Source organism: Acanthochromis polyacanthus, chromosome 5 (genome assembly GCF_021347895.1).
Source record: "Acanthochromis polyacanthus isolate Apoly-LR-REF ecotype Palm Island chromosome 5, KAUST_Apoly_ChrSc, whole genome shotgun sequence".
In the NCBI taxonomy this organism is placed as follows: Eukaryota; Metazoa; Chordata; class Actinopteri; family Pomacentridae; genus Acanthochromis; species Acanthochromis polyacanthus.
The window spans coordinates 15608932-15626139 of record NC_067117.1 but is presented as its reverse complement, the minus strand read 5'-3'; the positions used below and the strand labels follow the sequence as shown (position 1 = coordinate 15626139).

Genomic DNA, 17208 nt, shown 5'->3' with positions numbered 1-17208 from the left:
ATGAGGGCTATATGGGTGACTATCATTGGCAGTTAATACCACGGCTTAAAAAGGCATCCTCGACACGTCCCAGTCGCGTCTTTTCCTCAGAGGCCCCAACACGTACCTGCTTCATGTGGGTCCCTCTGCCTTGTTATTGACATAATGACGCATATCTAAATCCAGAAGGTGTTCGCTTGTGCATGTACATAGAGTCACATACACAGTCTTGTATTAGTGCATTAATAAGAAGCTTACAGGAACTATATTTATGCCCCAACACCTCACTCTTTCCTTTGATTTCATTTGATAGTGTACATGTACATGATATCTGGACTTGGAGGGTAACACTGATTTCCCAGCCCAGTATGTCGAGGAAGTATTTTCATATTGGACACTTCTGCAGCTCATGATTTACATCCAGTGCCAATGTTAAATACCAGAGCAGTGAGCCTTTTGTGTGGTGAGGCAGAAAGTCAGGGCGTGGAGGTTGGTTTGGTTTATGGTGTGAAGCATGACAGAATCTCATGCAGGACAGAGCTGGCACCTAAACACACCTTGTTAGTCATAACCACTATCTTTCCCAAACCTGAACCGAGTGATTTAGTCGCCTAAACCTGATCATATTCGAACCATAATAAATCTCTTTCCCTGACCAAGAGTCGGTGATATTGCCATGCGCAGCTAAAATAGTTAAAGAAAGTGTTGTCTATTTTTGTGGACGCATTTTTGATGAATAGTTGCCTTCATTGCTCAGCTCATAAACATTGTGTTTTTGCTACTGCTTTACAACAAAAGCCATCGAGTGTTTTGCCAGTTGAGTGCATTTAATTTGAAGCAGCAGCAGCACAAAATGTTTAAATTGTAAGAGGAACCATAATGCCGAGTTGATATGTCTGCAGGAGAGTGAACCGTGAACAGTGAGGCTGTTATGAATAAGAAATTAAAAATAAGATTTTTGGATTGCATCCATCCATTGTTTTTGAGAAATCTCTTTTCTATACGGGCTATATAACCTATTCACCCCCTTGGAAGTTTTCCCATTTTACTAGATTTCAGCATTAAATCATGGCCAATTTAAGTGGGCTATTTTGACAAGAATTTACAAAAAAATTTTTCCTGTCAAAGTCAAAATAGATTTCTAATATGCAATGTCAAATTAATGAAAAATATAAAATAAAAGAAAGTATTGCATAAGTTGCCCACCGCACCTTTCAGTTAGTATTTAGTAGATGCACCTTTGGCTTAAATTACAGCAATAGATTATGTGGATACATGTCAGTCAGCCTTGCACATCTGGAATGATATCTGCTGACAAACATTTACACATCATGATGCTGCCACCGCCATGCTTCACAACGAGAATGGAGTGTTTGTGATGATGTACAGTGTTTGGTGATTGTCAAACACAGGGTCTAGCGTGATGGCTATAAAGCTAAATTTTGGTCTTCTCAAAGCAAAGAAAAGTTGTTGTATGCACAGTCTCTGATATTTTAGCCAGAAGGTTTGTAACTCCTTCAGAAGACTCATGGGGGTCTTGGTGTCCTCCTCTTGCACGACCACTCAGTTTTTGAAGATGGCTTGCTATAGGCAGATTTAGGCATGTGCTATATTCCTTTCATTTCTTAATTATGGATTTCACTGTATTTCAAGGGATATCCAGTGATTTGGACATGCACACTGAACTGTTTGGAGCATTCTTTTGTCTTCATGATGTAGTTACGGCCAAAAGCACTGATTCACCAGTGACTGGACCTTCCAGACACAGAAGCCTTTATATCATAATTACTAGAGAAACATTAACATTTTATATTTTTAATGAGCTGACATTACATTGCAAAAATCTGCTTTCACTTTGAAACGACAGTCTTTGATTTCAAATTCTCATCAGAAGCCAATTAAACTGACCAAGATTTAATACTGAAAAGCAATTAAACAGGAAATGCTCCAAGGCATGGTGAACCTTTAGAATCCATCTCAGACTGTGAGTATAAATCCACCAAATGCTAAAACAATTCTAGCAATAACTTTACACACACATAACAATTCTAGCAATAACTTTACACACACATATTGTTTTTAAAATGTGATCCTTTACCATGTCTCCTTTTTCCTCAACTGTATGTTTGTTACACTAAAACCCCGACTCCACACACCAATAGTAAGGACTGATTTAACTGCCCATAACTCATCGTATTTCCCATTTGCTGCATTTTGAAGTAACCATCTTAAGTACATGCTCATGGACAGCAAGTTTTCTCTCAGTAGCTGGCTGTCAACTGTCGCTGGTTGCTCACAGCCCTCCAGCCCATTTTAGATAATCCCACCACTCAATAACCATCATCAACTCAGCAGGCCAGTTCAGTGATTACACCAGTGGTGAAAGAAGACAAGAATATTCTGGAGGCTAATCTTCCCTGACAGCCTCATCAGCACATCATAGCTGCAAACCATCAGCTCAGCAGCCTTTCTCTGTAATGCACCAAAACGCAGGGTGCCAGAATACATTTGAAATTTTGTGAGAAATTATTCTTATTTTCATCTAATTTTTAGTTTAACATTTAATAATGCAAGAATGAGCATTTCGGTTACACTCACTTCTGATGTAATTTTTACATCTATTTGACAGTGATGACTATTAGTCATTTGAATAAAAATTTGGTCATAATTAGTACACGAATCCTTGAGCTATGTGTTTTCTAAGGTCACAGTGACCTTGTACAGGCAACACAAAAACATAATGCCCATGGTGATGGCTGTCACTGGTGCAGAGGCATAGAAATGCAACCAATGCAGTGTCTATGAGACTTCTAGCTGTAGCTAATACGTAGACCTTGTTCACAGTCATGGCTACAGTTGCATTACAACCAGTCTGTAACTGGTGGTCACAAACAACCAAACTGGACATTCGGAGTAACTAAGGTGCCACCAACTGTCTCATTTAGTTGCAGTTGTAGTAAAATAAAGCAATAAACTTTCACTCTTCAGTCTCTTCAAGTTTCAAAAGATGTAATATCTCTTCACTATTCTGAACAGCAAAGACAAAAAATCAGCACATTGGACTCAAATGTACACATCTCATGTTTTGAAACTCTGAAAAGAGATGTTAACGGTGTCCCATTGAATGTGTTCAGTCTAGACTTTTCTTTGAATTTGCTTGATAATGAGCATCTGATAAGCCCATCTTTAGCGACCAAATTTAAATGCTTTGGATTATACATGCAATTAAAAGGGAAGAAAGCAATATAAAGCTGAGTGGCACAGAAAGACACGTGTTTAATCCGGTGCTACCAGAGCATTTGATGGTCTGGTGGAATCTGGGTGTCGACAAGCCAAACAACATGAGACAACCATCGTGGCGAACAAACTAAACTGCTCCCTTAAAAATGGTGATGACAATCAAATCAAATCCAATATTTTATGAGAACCTTTGTTATGTCTCTTCTGTTTGCCAGAGCCAGGGCAGAAAGCCCACCTATAAGGGGAACCGCCATGCTCGAAGGGTGAAGGGGATCGAGACATCCAAGACACCTCGTCTCCAAGACGGTGACAAGCAGGACCTCCCCTCCTGCTTCACCCTCCCCACCAGGCCCTCTGCCATCCAGCCCTGAGCCTGATCTAATCATAATAAGCAGGGTGAGTATCACCTGTGAAATGTGATGTTACACACGGGGGTCTGTCACAAACTGGCACACAACACAAATGCCGTGTTAAATGATATAAAGTAATCAGGGTGAAGTGTTGAATTCTACAAACCTTCAAATCTGAAAATAATTCAACGTTAATTTGGAACAAATGTCTTCTATCTATTCAGATGTATTGATTCAGGGATTAATCACACAGCTAAATTTAGACGACAGAAAACTAAAATCTCATCAAGCTAACATGTCAGGTCACATGGCTGGTCAGACCTGCTGACAGGTCCAGATGGACGCACAGCAGCCGCCAGGGGAACAGGGGTTCAAACATAGCACTGCTGCTAGAAAGGTCACATTATTATTGCACTCTTTTGTATTGGGATCATCAGGGGTTGGAGGGTTAATTGTGCGATTGATGGTCGGTTTTCCCACAAATGATTTACTGATGAGAAACTTTGTGCTGTTTACAGATGACACTCAAGCCTGTCCCAATTCTAAAGAGCCACCTCTGACCCCAGCCGCCTTCCAACACCCACACTGAGCTCTGCCGACACAGAGTGTGCCCTCCCTGCCTTCTGTCAGCACGCCTTTGCCGTCCTCTCCCTCCCCCTCTGCAGCCCTCAGTACTCCCCCTGCTGATCCAGCAGCGGCTGGTCTTCCTGACACCCATCCCCGGCACCCAGCCTGTCTTCTGGGGAGTCAGAGGAGGAGAAAGCCAAGAAGCTTCTCTACTGCTCCCTGTGCAAAGTTGCTGTCAATTCCTCTCTCAACTGGAGGCACATAACAAAGGTAGACCAACACCACTTTGTCATGCACAATCTCAAGAAAAGTACACATCTACAAATTATGCCGTATGAACGTTCAGAAGCAACTTCAGAATCATTGAGGCCTCTTTAGCAGGGGTCCTTCATTAACTGCATTTTAAGTATGTGAAACTAAAGCAGGTGCATTACTGCCACTTAGTGGTAAGAATAGAACACATTTTGACTGGGCGTGAATGGGTGGTAATAAAAGCCAAACTACCCAGGTTAAATATCATCTCAGTCAATCAGTGCAATTATAAGAAAAAACTTCTATGACAGCGTAATAGGTTCAATAAAAACCAGAGCTGTAGTGTTTGTTCCCTGCACTTCTAAACATGCACGAGTTGAGCCAACAATCTCATCACAAGGCCCATTTAACAGCTGTTCTGGAGATTTCAATCAGGTCATAAAATTCTGGAGAGGTTGTGGATATTCAGATTTCAATTTATTAATGCATGAAACACATTATAAGCTGAAGATAATAGTACAAGACAAACAAAAACAGACAAAGATAATTCTGCCAGAGGCATTTAGCATGTGCATTAAAATGTAGCATGGCCCCACTTAGAGTAGCAGCTAAAGCCTTTTTGTTGTACCCAGGTACCAAAACATAAAACTATCCTGGAGGCTCGAAGTGGACTGGGTCCCATTAAAGCGTATCCCCGCTTGGGTCCTAAACCCAGCCCTGAGCAGGGAGGGGAGCTGTCCTCTGACCCCAACACTCAGGGAACGCACCTTCCACTGTGAGATCTGCAACGTCAGAGTCAACTCTGAGCTGCAGCTGAAGCAGGTGAGAAACTCACATGAAAGACAAAGAGTGCATATTTCACATGCAATATCAATTCCAACATCTGACCTCTTGCTCATTTCATCTTCCAGCATATATCCAGCCGGAGGCATCGGGAATGGAGTTGCAGGGAAACCTAATCCCTTCTCAGTCGGCACAAGAAGCGCACAGACTTTCTGGTATAAACTCAGCTGTTATTTTCTCACTGTCATTTTGAATAGCTGAAGTTGTTTTACGTTTACTTATGGTCTTCCTTGACTTTCTTAAAGGAACTTCCAAAAACTCTGGGGGCCGGACTTTTACCAAATCCTCTGGCTGTTGCTGCAGCAATGGCAGCGGCGGCATCCTCAAATCAGCTGGCATTACGTCCTCCTGGCCCGACATCCCACCCTCACCCCCATCACCACCTCCTACAGGGAACACCCCTCAGCCTGCTGAGGCCAGCCCCTGGCCCCATCCGCACCACACACGGGCCAATCCTCTTCACTCCTTACTAATGGTGACAGAATGAGAATGAATCAGGAAGAAGCACACTGTGAATTGGAGGCTGGCGACTCTGTGCCATCAACAGCCAAATCAGCTGGTGTGGCTCCAGCTAGTGTTTCATTATAATTAAAAACAGTGAACATAAACATGACTCTTCATGATGCATTGTGTAAAGATGTTCATTTCCATCCTCTCCAGTTTCCCTTCATCACTCTCGTCACTATCTGCCAACGATCAGACTGACTCTGCAGATACTCTGAAGAGGATCTTAAAGTTTCCATCGAGCACGGACTTCTTTGAGCATCCACAAATCTGCAACTGACTAAATATCTTCATCTAATATATGATCCACAGCCTCAGACTCAAAACCCTACCTCTTATGTTTTTAATGTTCATCTCTGCGAAGACTCATTATGTATCCAAAGCATTAATGTTATCAAACATGCCTGCTGGGGTTAGATATTGTAGCTGCCTCTGAAGTTAGTTGGCATCATACCATAGTTGTCACAGTATAGTGGACTGTACCACTGTAAAGTTCTGCTTTTGTGGCCTATGAAGAGTAAAAAGGTACCCACAATCTCCATACTAGTTCTGCAGTATGTGGCAAACATTCATGTGAAAAGTTTGTCTGCATTTTCACAGTTGGCCTGTGTGGTCCATATTTACATCTGCAGGGTGCAAACAGGGAGCCACAGAGGAACAACAAATGGGTAGAAATTACACACCATCTTACAACTGAAGTCATGCGCACATTGACTACATTTATGGTCTGGCAAATGTGGAAGTGTTGTGAGGAAATAACTGTCTACTGGTGCACTATGCAGCTATTAGAGTTTATTCTCATGTTCTGCAGTAAGGTTGGAGAAAATAATAAGCAGATTACAGGAGAGAAACTCATGCTACGTCAACTCCTCTCTGTAAGATATGATGTCATCAATCAAGGTGTTTCCCTGATCATCTCTGAATGACCCCTGAGAGCAACCATGTGGATAAAAGTCCCACAAAGCACACAAGTCAAAGTCTGTGGTGAGAAGTCTACATGTCGTAAATAGATTTAAAAGGACATTCTGTGATTATTTTTTAAATCCGCACCACACTGCGCAAAACAGAATGATTTCAGTGTCTTAATGGAAATTTTCAACACTGTGAGCACAGCAAGACAATTGATTTATGACTTTAGAAGCAGGTAATTGCAATACGTGCACATAAGGAAGACCACATCTCATCACAGTCAGAAGGAAACTGGAAACAGTGGGATGAAAGACACCAGCATTATGCTATCAAAGGAAGAGAAAAGGACCACATACACAGTTTAGTAGATGTATGCAAAATAATAAGAAAAAAAAACAGAAGACAATTTTTGATAGTATTCTAGGACTGGGATAAAAATGCTTAGTTTGTCTGCTCTGCCATGTGTACTTCAACCCTACATCACCCACAGTGAAAACTGTCACAACGGCTAGTAAAACCTTAGAGGGAAGCTTTAGGAAATGGAAACTGTAGCAATACTTTAAGCACTCCTACTAACTTTTCTTGTTAACTGCAATAAAAAGAAAATGTCTACAAATGTATTAAATGTTATTTAGGAGAAGTGTATTGAAATGTTGCTGTAAATGTAGATTAAAAAATGAGAAATGGTTCATGTTGGGGCTTCCTAATTGTTAAATTTAAACAAAATTCTATATAAAAATCATTAAACTGAATTTATGGTTGTAAGCTATGTTGATTGGTTGTTTTTTATTTTAAAATATAATCATATGACAACAGTAAGTCAGTAATTCAGTAGTTTAGAACTACAGTGTTGTGAGTAATTTTCTGTTTTGGCATACACCATAAAACATGAAGGAGTTTAGATAAATCAATTCACCTTTTTGGGAGGCCGGCAGCAGAGGCTGGTGGCAGTGGGACAAGTGGAGGCAGGACTCTTCTGGGGGGGACAGCGGTGAGGGGGAGCCTGAGGTCCATGAAGGCAGCAAGATAGGCCCTGATACAGACCGGGCCTAGCTTGGAGCTATCTGAGACTCTGGAGCTCCGGTGAGGTCAGCTGACTGCAAAGCAGGAGAAAGGATGTCAGCTGACCCCTGTAGCAGTCTCTGGACCAGGAGAAATGTCGGCTGACTCTCGGTGGACTCTGGACTTGACACTGGTTGAGGCAGAGACAGATGAGACAGTATTGACCCTCTGAGATGAAGAATCTGCCAGGAAGCAGGACTGGTTGATGGGGGACCACTTTGGAGAGGTCAGGTCTGTATACGGCTTCCTTCTGAAGAGCTCCCAGATCAAGGTGTCTTGAGGGAATCATGATGGAAATTGGCTGATTTAGTTCAGATCTGCTGGAACATATACTGGGCTCTGCAATTTTGAGGTTTGCTGAGTTGCCCTCAAGTCCAAGAGCTTTGTCCAGTAGGAAAGACAAAGAGCTGGAAGAAATGGAGATTCGGGGTGACTGGGACCCTTGCGTTCACTGGGCTTGGCTTAATGGCTAGGTGAATCCATCAGAAAGGAGACTCCTGGGCAGCATCAGAGGTAGTTTCTAGAGGGGCAGGATGAAGACAGATAGCAGGTTAGCTGACACAGGACTTGACACTCCCTGGTGCTTTACAGGCTGGAAGTTAAACCCACTCTAAATGCCTGTGGAGCTAACAGGCACAAGTTTGGCTAACTCAGGAGCTGGCAGGGATTTAGCAGGCTGGTGGCTGGTTGGCTGTGGAGCTGGCATGGGGCAAGAAGTCTAGGATATTAATGAAATCTGTTAGATACTCTGGTAATGTGCCCCTCATCCAAGGCATCTACAGCATTATGCATGCCTCAGATAAAGATCTTTCAGATTCTTGCTGGGGTGCTTTTTCCATTCCCTATACAAACAGATTAGGTCCATCTAAAAACCGTAAGAGTCATTGTCCACAAAAAGGTCTGCTGGGATCAGTACGGGTTACTTCTTACTGTCATACAAAAACCCAAAGCACCCAAAGCGGAGAAAGGGACAACTGATCTAAAAAAAGCACAATAAGTGAGCTTTAACAATCCAGATAATACAAAAGCACAGGCGGCAGGCAAAACATAATCAAGAATCCAAAAGCAAACAAGCAAAAAGGCACACACAACAGAATACAAACAATAAAGAGGCACAAAGGCCTAAAAACCAAAGGTACAAACCAGATGCACAAGAAGAAGTGGAAAGGGTGAGTATATGTACACACTGGGACAGGGAAGACAATTACACAAAGGTGATTCAGTCAGACAGTTTGTTTGCAGTTCGCTAGTTATTCTGGATTTAGGAGACATGTTATTAAGACACGTGCTTTAACTGATAATATACGTATGCCTCATAAAACCCATTGCCAACTGTGACACAGAAGAACTCTGATGCTAAACGGAAGAAGTATTTCAAGGACAAATGGGTTGAACCACACATTGGTGTTGTGATATGGTTTGATACCAGATGAAATAATACAACTGGGACTTTCAGACAAGTTGCTGTCAATGATTACTTCCATTCTAAAAACATTCCAGTTCATTCTCATAAATGAAATGAGAACTTCGTTGACAGAAGGCGCTTAAAAGTCATTCTTTGTTTTGGGCTGACAGATTTGCTCCCCAAATACAATTATACTACGATGAATTTGAATATGCAAATCCTTGTGGGTCAAAAAAAGGCATACATAAAGTTGGCTACCTTTATTTCATTCTCAGAAACCTTCCTCTGAATTCTGCCCTGAAGAACATCCATTTGGTATCATTGTTTGATGCACAAGATATTAAGAAACATGGTATTGATGAAATACTGAAACCTTTAATATGGGACTTAATACTTGAAACTGATGGGTTTCCTGTTCCATTTGCTGACTAATCTATAAATGGTAAGTTTGTGCTGATGGCAGGAGATAAGTTTGGTATGCATACCATTCGTGGGTTCTTTACATATTGATGTGATTTACAATCGTATGTTGTATCAGAAAATATCTGATTTATCTGAATGGGATCCATGTGATGTTTTTCTTTCCTGTTATGTACTTCAAGAGAAGTAAATTCAACAGTTTGTTCATCTCATGTTACACAATGTTGCACTAAACAGACAATGTTGTTCCCTGTTCTTGTTGTTGTGACAACTAAATCTAATGCAGTGTGTGTGTTACTGACTGTTTTATGCAACTTAAAGGTTATAACCGTGAGGGTGGTTTAAATCGAAGTAATACTCTCTCAAATTCAGACAAGTGTTGTGAAGATTACTTTGCACAGATATCATTTTTATATAAAATAGAAGAATATAGAATTGTTAACTCTAAAAAAAGCGTTTAACTACATATATTTTAAGTGTTCCTCCTGACACCGGTAATGAGTTAATATTTAACTCCGTTTTAGTGTTACACATACGCTATATCAGATTAGAACTTTAACACTTGGGAAGCACAATTTCAACTCAGAAAAAGAGGTTCAAGATCAATTAAAATAAAAGAAGTTATTCTCACTCAGGGATGCTCATACATGTACACGAAAATTGAGTTGTTTTTGACTCACAGAGAGTTTATTCCAAAAGCCAAAATTTGCTGTGTAGAACATTAAAGGTAAATGTGAGCATATCAAGTGTTGAGCAGCTTATAAAAAATTCACATACACTACCAGTTTAGACACACCTTCTCATTCAATGTTTTTTATTTAATTATTTTCTACATTGAAGATTAATACTGAAGACACCAAAGCTATAAAATAATATACATGGAATTATGTTGTAAAGTAAAGTGTTAATCTTCAGTATTAATTTTCAATGTAGAAAATAATACAAATTTAAAAAAAGCATTAAATGAGAAGGTGTGTCCAAACTTTTGACTGGTAGTGTATAACAACAACTACCAGGAAGTCTCACAGTCAGAGGACAAGATAACTGCAGAGAATGACGAAACATTAACATAAGACTGTGGAAGGAACTTCAAGGTGAGAAAACTGAACATTTTACTCTGCTACAGTTTGGTAATTGTGCTGATATTTAAAATGACAGAAGGGTTGAGTTTTATACTGTTAGGCAAAACAAAAACAATCTAAGACATCAACTTTGCTGCTAAATATTTAGTTTTTATCATTTTAGATGACATACTTAATTAGTTTATCAATACAATAGATTACTGCATTATGAAAGCAACTATTAGTTGCAGCTCTTGTTGAAAGTATTATGTTCTGAGGTGCCAGATGTGCCTTTAACAACCTGTTATTATTATTTCATAATATCGAAGCATTTGTGTCCGAAATAAGAAGATTCAGATGCTGTCTCATTTGGGCATCAGTTTGTGCTAATGGCAGCTTCTACAGTTCATTTACTTTACAAAGAGGCACTAAACAAAACTACAGTCCTTCACTTTTATGTCTGTATTTGACAGCTGGATCAGCTTATGATGATGATGACGAAGCACTTTGTTCTGTTTCATGTTTCATGACAATAGTGTTAGTTCACTGCAGATGAAATTATGTTTAAATCATGCAACTCAAATAGTTAAGGCAGCTTTTGTCTTGCTTCCTTCAATGCTGATTTTCTGGTTGTCATAGTCAATAGTAAAAAAAGAAAAAAACAAACACAAGCCACCCCTCCACTTTACTACTGCAGTACCAGAGCCTCCACAGTCCTGCTGACAACATTTGAAGCGGTGGGAGGCTCCTTGTCTGAAAGCACTTTGTTGACCTATATTTTGATTCCTGCAGTTGACAGAATGCTGACGAATCACACAAACCACACAGAGGGCGACATCTTCTCCTGCTACAGTACTTCAGTCGTAGTCTACCGCTACTTTGCTGTGCTGTGGGGATGTGCTGTAACCATCACTGGCACGGTAGGGAACCTGATGACCATTCTGGCCTTCACCTTAGACTCACGTCTGAAGACTCGCTTCAATGTACTCATTGTGAACCTGGCTGTAGCTGATTTCCTGTACTGCACCATCCTGCAGCCCATCTCTGTTGATTCCTACCTACATCTCCGATGGCGTGCTGGTCAGCTCTGGTGCAGGATCTTCGGTCTGCTCCTCTCCATGTCCAACTGTGTGTCTATTTTTACCCTCTGCCTGATAGCAGTGAGCAGATACCTCCTGGTTGCGAAAAGGGCCGTGTTTGACCGTGTGTTTTCTAACCATGGTCTTGTTTTACTCGTAATCTCATCCTGGGCATTCGGCCTGGCCTGCTTTGGTCCACTCTGGCAGGTCTATACGTTCTTGCCACAAGTGTGCGTATGCAGCTTCCATCAGACCAGAGGTCGGCCCTACACCACCATCCTGATGTTGTTCTGCTTTTTTGTGGGTTTGGGAAGCATTGGTGCTTTCTACCTGCTCATTTACAGACGAGTGTTGGTTGCATCACAGGCTCTGCTCCGCTACAGAATCAGCCGACGATCATCCAGAAGGAAACCAGCGTCTTCAGCTCAAGGCACCGATGACAGTGGTGTGGAAAGTGGTGTGGTAAAGACATGCACCTCTGAGATGAGCAGCCAGGCAGATCTGGCTCAAAGCAGGGACGTAACTTGTGAAAAGTCTGACCTTTCTACACAGAGGTCTATCAAGGAGGCGGAGCATCACGCTGACATTGACCCCATACCATCTTCAATCACCCCCGCTGCCACAAATACAGCATCCACGTTTCATTCCACAGCCTCAGGAGACGATAAGGAAATAAAGCAAGTGACACGGATGTGCTTTACTGTTTTTATGTGTTTTGTGATCTGCTTTGTGCCCTTCCTGTTGCTTCACATATCAGACAAACAAAACCGTGCCCCAAATGTACTGCAAATGCTCTGCACCAACCTCACATGGCTCAACAGCTGCATCAACCCTGTGCTCTATGCTGTCATGAACCGACAGTTTCGACAGGCCTACCGTGTGCTGCTCACCAGGGCTGCTGCACCTTTTACCTGCTTCTGTGCCTGGTGCACAATTCACACTTCCTGAAACTTAAAGACATGTTTGTAGATATTGCCTGGTGCACAATTCACACTTCCTGAAACTTAAAGACATGTTTGTAGATATGATTTCCAAATACAATTACAAGGGTACTTCAAAAAGTTTTCAACCAAGGGGTGTAACTCCTATTTTGGGGCATAATGTGTGACGTTTGAAGCAAAGCACAAAAGAGAAAAAGATTTTGAGCTGTGTGCAGTTGATCCAGGACAATGCAGCCATCAAAGTTAAAGGAGAAACATAATGCAAGAACAGTCTTTCTCCTGAGACGTTTTCTGGTGAGGTCAGGAACGTTTTGATGTATCCTTTTTTGTAATACAGCTTGCATTCAACCACAAAAGGCAGGAAGGAGGCACAAATGAGAAGAAGGAACTTGACTTGTGTAATTGTATGAAGCACATATGTAAATTTCATCAAGATTATTTTGATTAAAAAGAATAATAAACAGCACAATGAATATAAATAGGAACTCAGCTATGCACATGAGAGCTTTCAAAATGCTAATTTTACATCTCTTTTTCAATCAATCATTTTAGATGCCATATCATTGAAAAAAAACATCTGTTTCTTACTTCCAGGACCACTGTGAAGTCATGAGATGTACAATGTCAGCAGTCTCGAAACAACTTCTCCTTTTCTTACCCCAGTAGTTTATATTAGTTTGTAGTCACTACAGCTTCAGTACCACACAAAGTTCAACTCAGTAGTCATCAGTACTCAACCACTGCAGTCTGCAACTCCCTCTGCTGGTCGACTCCTTGTTTTATTGTCTCAGTAGTAGCAAGTTCAGTCTTTATGCTGTGCTAGTTGGAAACAGAAGGAATTGGGTAATACAAGAAACTGCATCATATCAGCTCTGTGCATTGACCTCATAACCAGTTATTTTATTGCTTCTCCTAACTTGTGTCCTTGATGACCAAATTCTGGCTTTTTAGTCTACGTCTCAGTTTACTTCTAATAGTTTATCCAGTAGGGAACTTAGAATCTCAAAAAGGACTTAACTGTGGAATGCGCTGCCCTTTTTAATAAAGCACAGACTAAGGTCGCAAATTTCACTTGATCTTTAAATTATCTACTGTGACAATGCTGCTTCTTTGAACAAGTATCACACAAGCAGCATTACTGAATCAGACCAACTGAATGTAAAAAGGAACTCTTTCGCCTGTCATTTAGACAACTGTCATTGTCACTTTTTAAGGGCGGTTAGCCATTTTATTTTGACAATTTTGATATATTTATTTTCTTACCGTTGATATTTTGACCACTGTTGCTGACACAATTTTATGTTTAATTTAAAATTCTGTTCATCACTTTTAAAGCAGTACTTGCCCACCATGTGTCTGTGGAGATTAGAATTGTGGATGTTGCTCTGCTTGTCACGTTCAGATTCTAATAAAAGGTGATGCATGATTGTGGTTAGAGCTCCAGATGGTGGAATATTTTACTCACTGCAATCATACAAGCTACGTCTGCAAAGTTCTTCAAATACATTAAAACATAATTTTTGTTATGTTACATTACTTGTTTACTATGTTTCATATCCACTTAAAGTCAATGTTCAACTTTTCTAATTGTCTGTTTGAGCCTTCTGTTGTTATTTGCATTTGCCTATATTATTAATCAACAATGTTTTTTCTTTTGCACCTTGCAAACGGTCTACACAGATAAAGTGTATTATTGTAACTAACGATAAACAATAAAAGCCAAGATAATATAATACAATATGTGCAATTTGTATTATTCTTCCACAAAAGTCAAATTGCAAGAACACACACAAAATCTTAAGGTATTTTGGACACTCTCAACGACGCTGTAGCTTTTAGAATTTCTACAGCTTAGTTGGACAGAAATACAGACTACAAGGAACTGAATTTGAATAATTAGTTTCAAAATGAATTGTAAAATAAAGTGATTCTGAATCTCATAATTAAGATTTGAAATGAATTTGATTTGATTTAAACTAAACTTGAATAAAAACTGAAACTGAACATATAACATTCTGAAATTTAATTCAGTTGCTCTGGAAATTGTATTCGACCCTGACTGAAAATGCATTTCTCTGTATTCACTTGTCAAATTCAGTTTTTCAAATTCAGAATCAGTTTGCTGTCTCACAGTGTCACACACCTGGTTCACTGAGGAAGACCAATGGTGTGCAGATCCACAGAATTACTTTTCAGCAAATCAGCACTTTTGATTCAATTTGATGCAGCAACAGTGGTCGACCTGTCTCATCTTCTTCCTGGTGTACAAAATATCCTGGATACAGCTGGTGGAGCAGGGCCGTACAGAGACCTTTGGAGGGGCAGGTGCTCAAAGTTAAAAGGGGGCACATGGAGTACAAATTTGAAACACCTTACAGTATAATAGGCTGAATTGTAGCAACCCATATTCATGAATACTGTAATATGGAAGCAGTGGTGCAATGGTTAAGTCTAGACTGCTGACCAAAAGGTCAGTGGTTCAAACCTTGTTGTGGCCAGCATCATGCGCTTCAACAATGCTGATAAATTATTGTTATTTTGAAGTTGAATTTAGGTCACCATTAGACACTGGACTGTTTAACTGTGGCTACTCTTCCTGGAGTCCTTGTTTTTAAATTCCATACGTTTTCAAGACATATGCTGTATAGCCATGGATTTGTTCCATGGTGCTGATTCATAATCTACCCGTACTTATTTGTAGTGCTAATAATAGTTTTTGTTTTTTTTAAATGGCACGGAAATCACGTGTTTAAATGTATTTGTGCTTTTATTCAGTTTGACTATCCACTTTGTTCAAGACAGCAAAGGTATAAAAGTTCTATATTTTATATTTATGCATATTATATTTAATTTGTCTATATATACAAATGTTATAATCAAGTACTGATATCGTTGAACAAGAGGTTGAGTTAATCACAATTCGAATTCTTCTAATTATTAATGTTATTGTATTTATACCGCAATAGTCCAAAAATATGTGAAAATGCACGTACATAGTTTTAGTGAAATAACATAACCTATGCCTCATTGCCTCTAGAAACACAGGAAACACACTGCAACTCACTGACAGTGAAATAATTCATCTCTCTGATGCACTTTGCCCGTGACAAAAGAAACATACAGAAACAACAACAAGCCTGGCAAACCTTATCCTCTCAGCACGCTGTGTGGTGAACTAGCGGCTGTAACTGATGAGAGGGGTGTATAGAGTCAGACACACTCACAGGATACTCACTTCACTTCGTCAGTCATCTTGCAAAAATACACCGTCCACAAACGAATACCAAAACCTCCTCACTGGACCATCAGCTGTTGAAGTTCTCCCTCGTGTCTCTGGTTTCTAGACTAGCAGCTAGCGCAGAGCGACAGGTGCATCAGGACAGTGAGGGACGTCAAAGTAGGTCATGTGACCAACCGAGGGTAGATGTGAATTATTTTTATTTTTGTTTTATTTATTTATTATTTGGGGCCTCAAATACTTTTACACACACACTCAAACTTATAAATAAAAAAATAAAATAACATTTAATTAAATAAAATTTTAAAAAGCAACTTTGACAAAAGGGGTTGCACAGTAGAGTAGTGGTTAGCACTTTCGCCTTGCAGCAAGAGGCAAGAAGATCCCGGTTCAAATCCCGGCCTGGGCCTGGGATCTTTCTGCATGGAGTTTGCATGTTCTCCCTGTGCATGTGTGGGTTTTCTGCGGGCACTCCGGCTTCCTCCCACAAGTCCAAAAACATGCTGAGGTTAATTGGTTACTCTAAATTGCCCGTAGGTGTGAATGCGAGTGTGATTGTTCGTCTGTGTATGTAGCCCTGTGACAGACTAGAGACCTGTCCTGGGTGTCCCCTGCCTTCACCCGAGTCAGCTGGGATAGGCTCCAGCACCCCCCGGGACCCTAGTGAGGATAAAGCGGTGTATAGAGAATGGATGGATGGATGGAACTTTGACAAAAGGGTACTTTGGGCATCAAGGCAAAAGTGGCAGGTCCTTCTTCACAGCAGCAGCTGGATCATCAGGGCACACTTCATCCTCTCAGCACAAACACCGTCCTGATCACCACGACTACCATCTGCAGAGAGAAGAAGCAAAAACAGAGGAGATCAATGAGTTTGATCAGCAGCTCATTGGGACTTCAGCCATGTTCAGAGCAGTAGCTTCATTTTAATGTGTTGGAGTGAACACACTGAGCTTCAGCTCATACATCTGCACACACTGTCAGTATCAGGTGTGTTTCTCTCACATTTCACTGCAGCCCACAGAGGAAAAAACTGCCGACAGTCATCAAGCTTCATTACCGCACAAACTCTTCACTCAGGGATTAACTGCTGCTCCATTTAAACCAACACTCTCTGAATGTCCATCAACAGCTCATCTGTTTCTCAAACATCAGGTGACAAACTGACATGGAGGCTAGTCAGCACATCTGAGTGGAATGAGAAACAAGGACACAGATCCAGATGTGACTGCTGGATCTGAGCAGAGCTTCTGCTCATGGTTCCTACATCTGATGCTGCTGCTGTGAAATACGAGCTGATGGTTTGCAGGCTCCAGTCTCAGAGCTGTGACAAACATCCAACTGATCAGCTGGTCACT

The 17208-nt window shown here is 40.7% G+C and overlaps 1 protein-coding gene and 1 pseudogene across 1 annotated transcript; both read left to right on the top strand.

Annotated features, from left to right (window-relative positions):
• The window catches only part of LOC110949208 (zinc finger protein 385A-like), a 35819-nt pseudogene extending 28410 nt beyond the window's left edge, over positions 1-7409 (top strand).
• Positions 7410-11392: 3983 nt separating this feature from the next.
• LOC110949167 (G-protein coupled receptor 84-like) lies at positions 11393-14307 on the top strand. Its single transcript, XM_022191060.2, has one exon. It carries the CDS (start codon positions 11393-11395, stop codon positions 12617-12619), a length of 1227 nt encoding a protein of 408 aa, XP_022046752.2. The 3' UTR covers positions 12620-14307.
• The last annotated feature ends 2901 nt before the right edge of the window (positions 14308-17208 follow it).

Coding starts and splice junctions, on each gene's coding strand:
- LOC110949167 (XM_022191060.2), top strand. CDS start 11,393: ATGCTGACGAATCACACAAACCACACAGAGGGCGACATCTTCTCCTGC.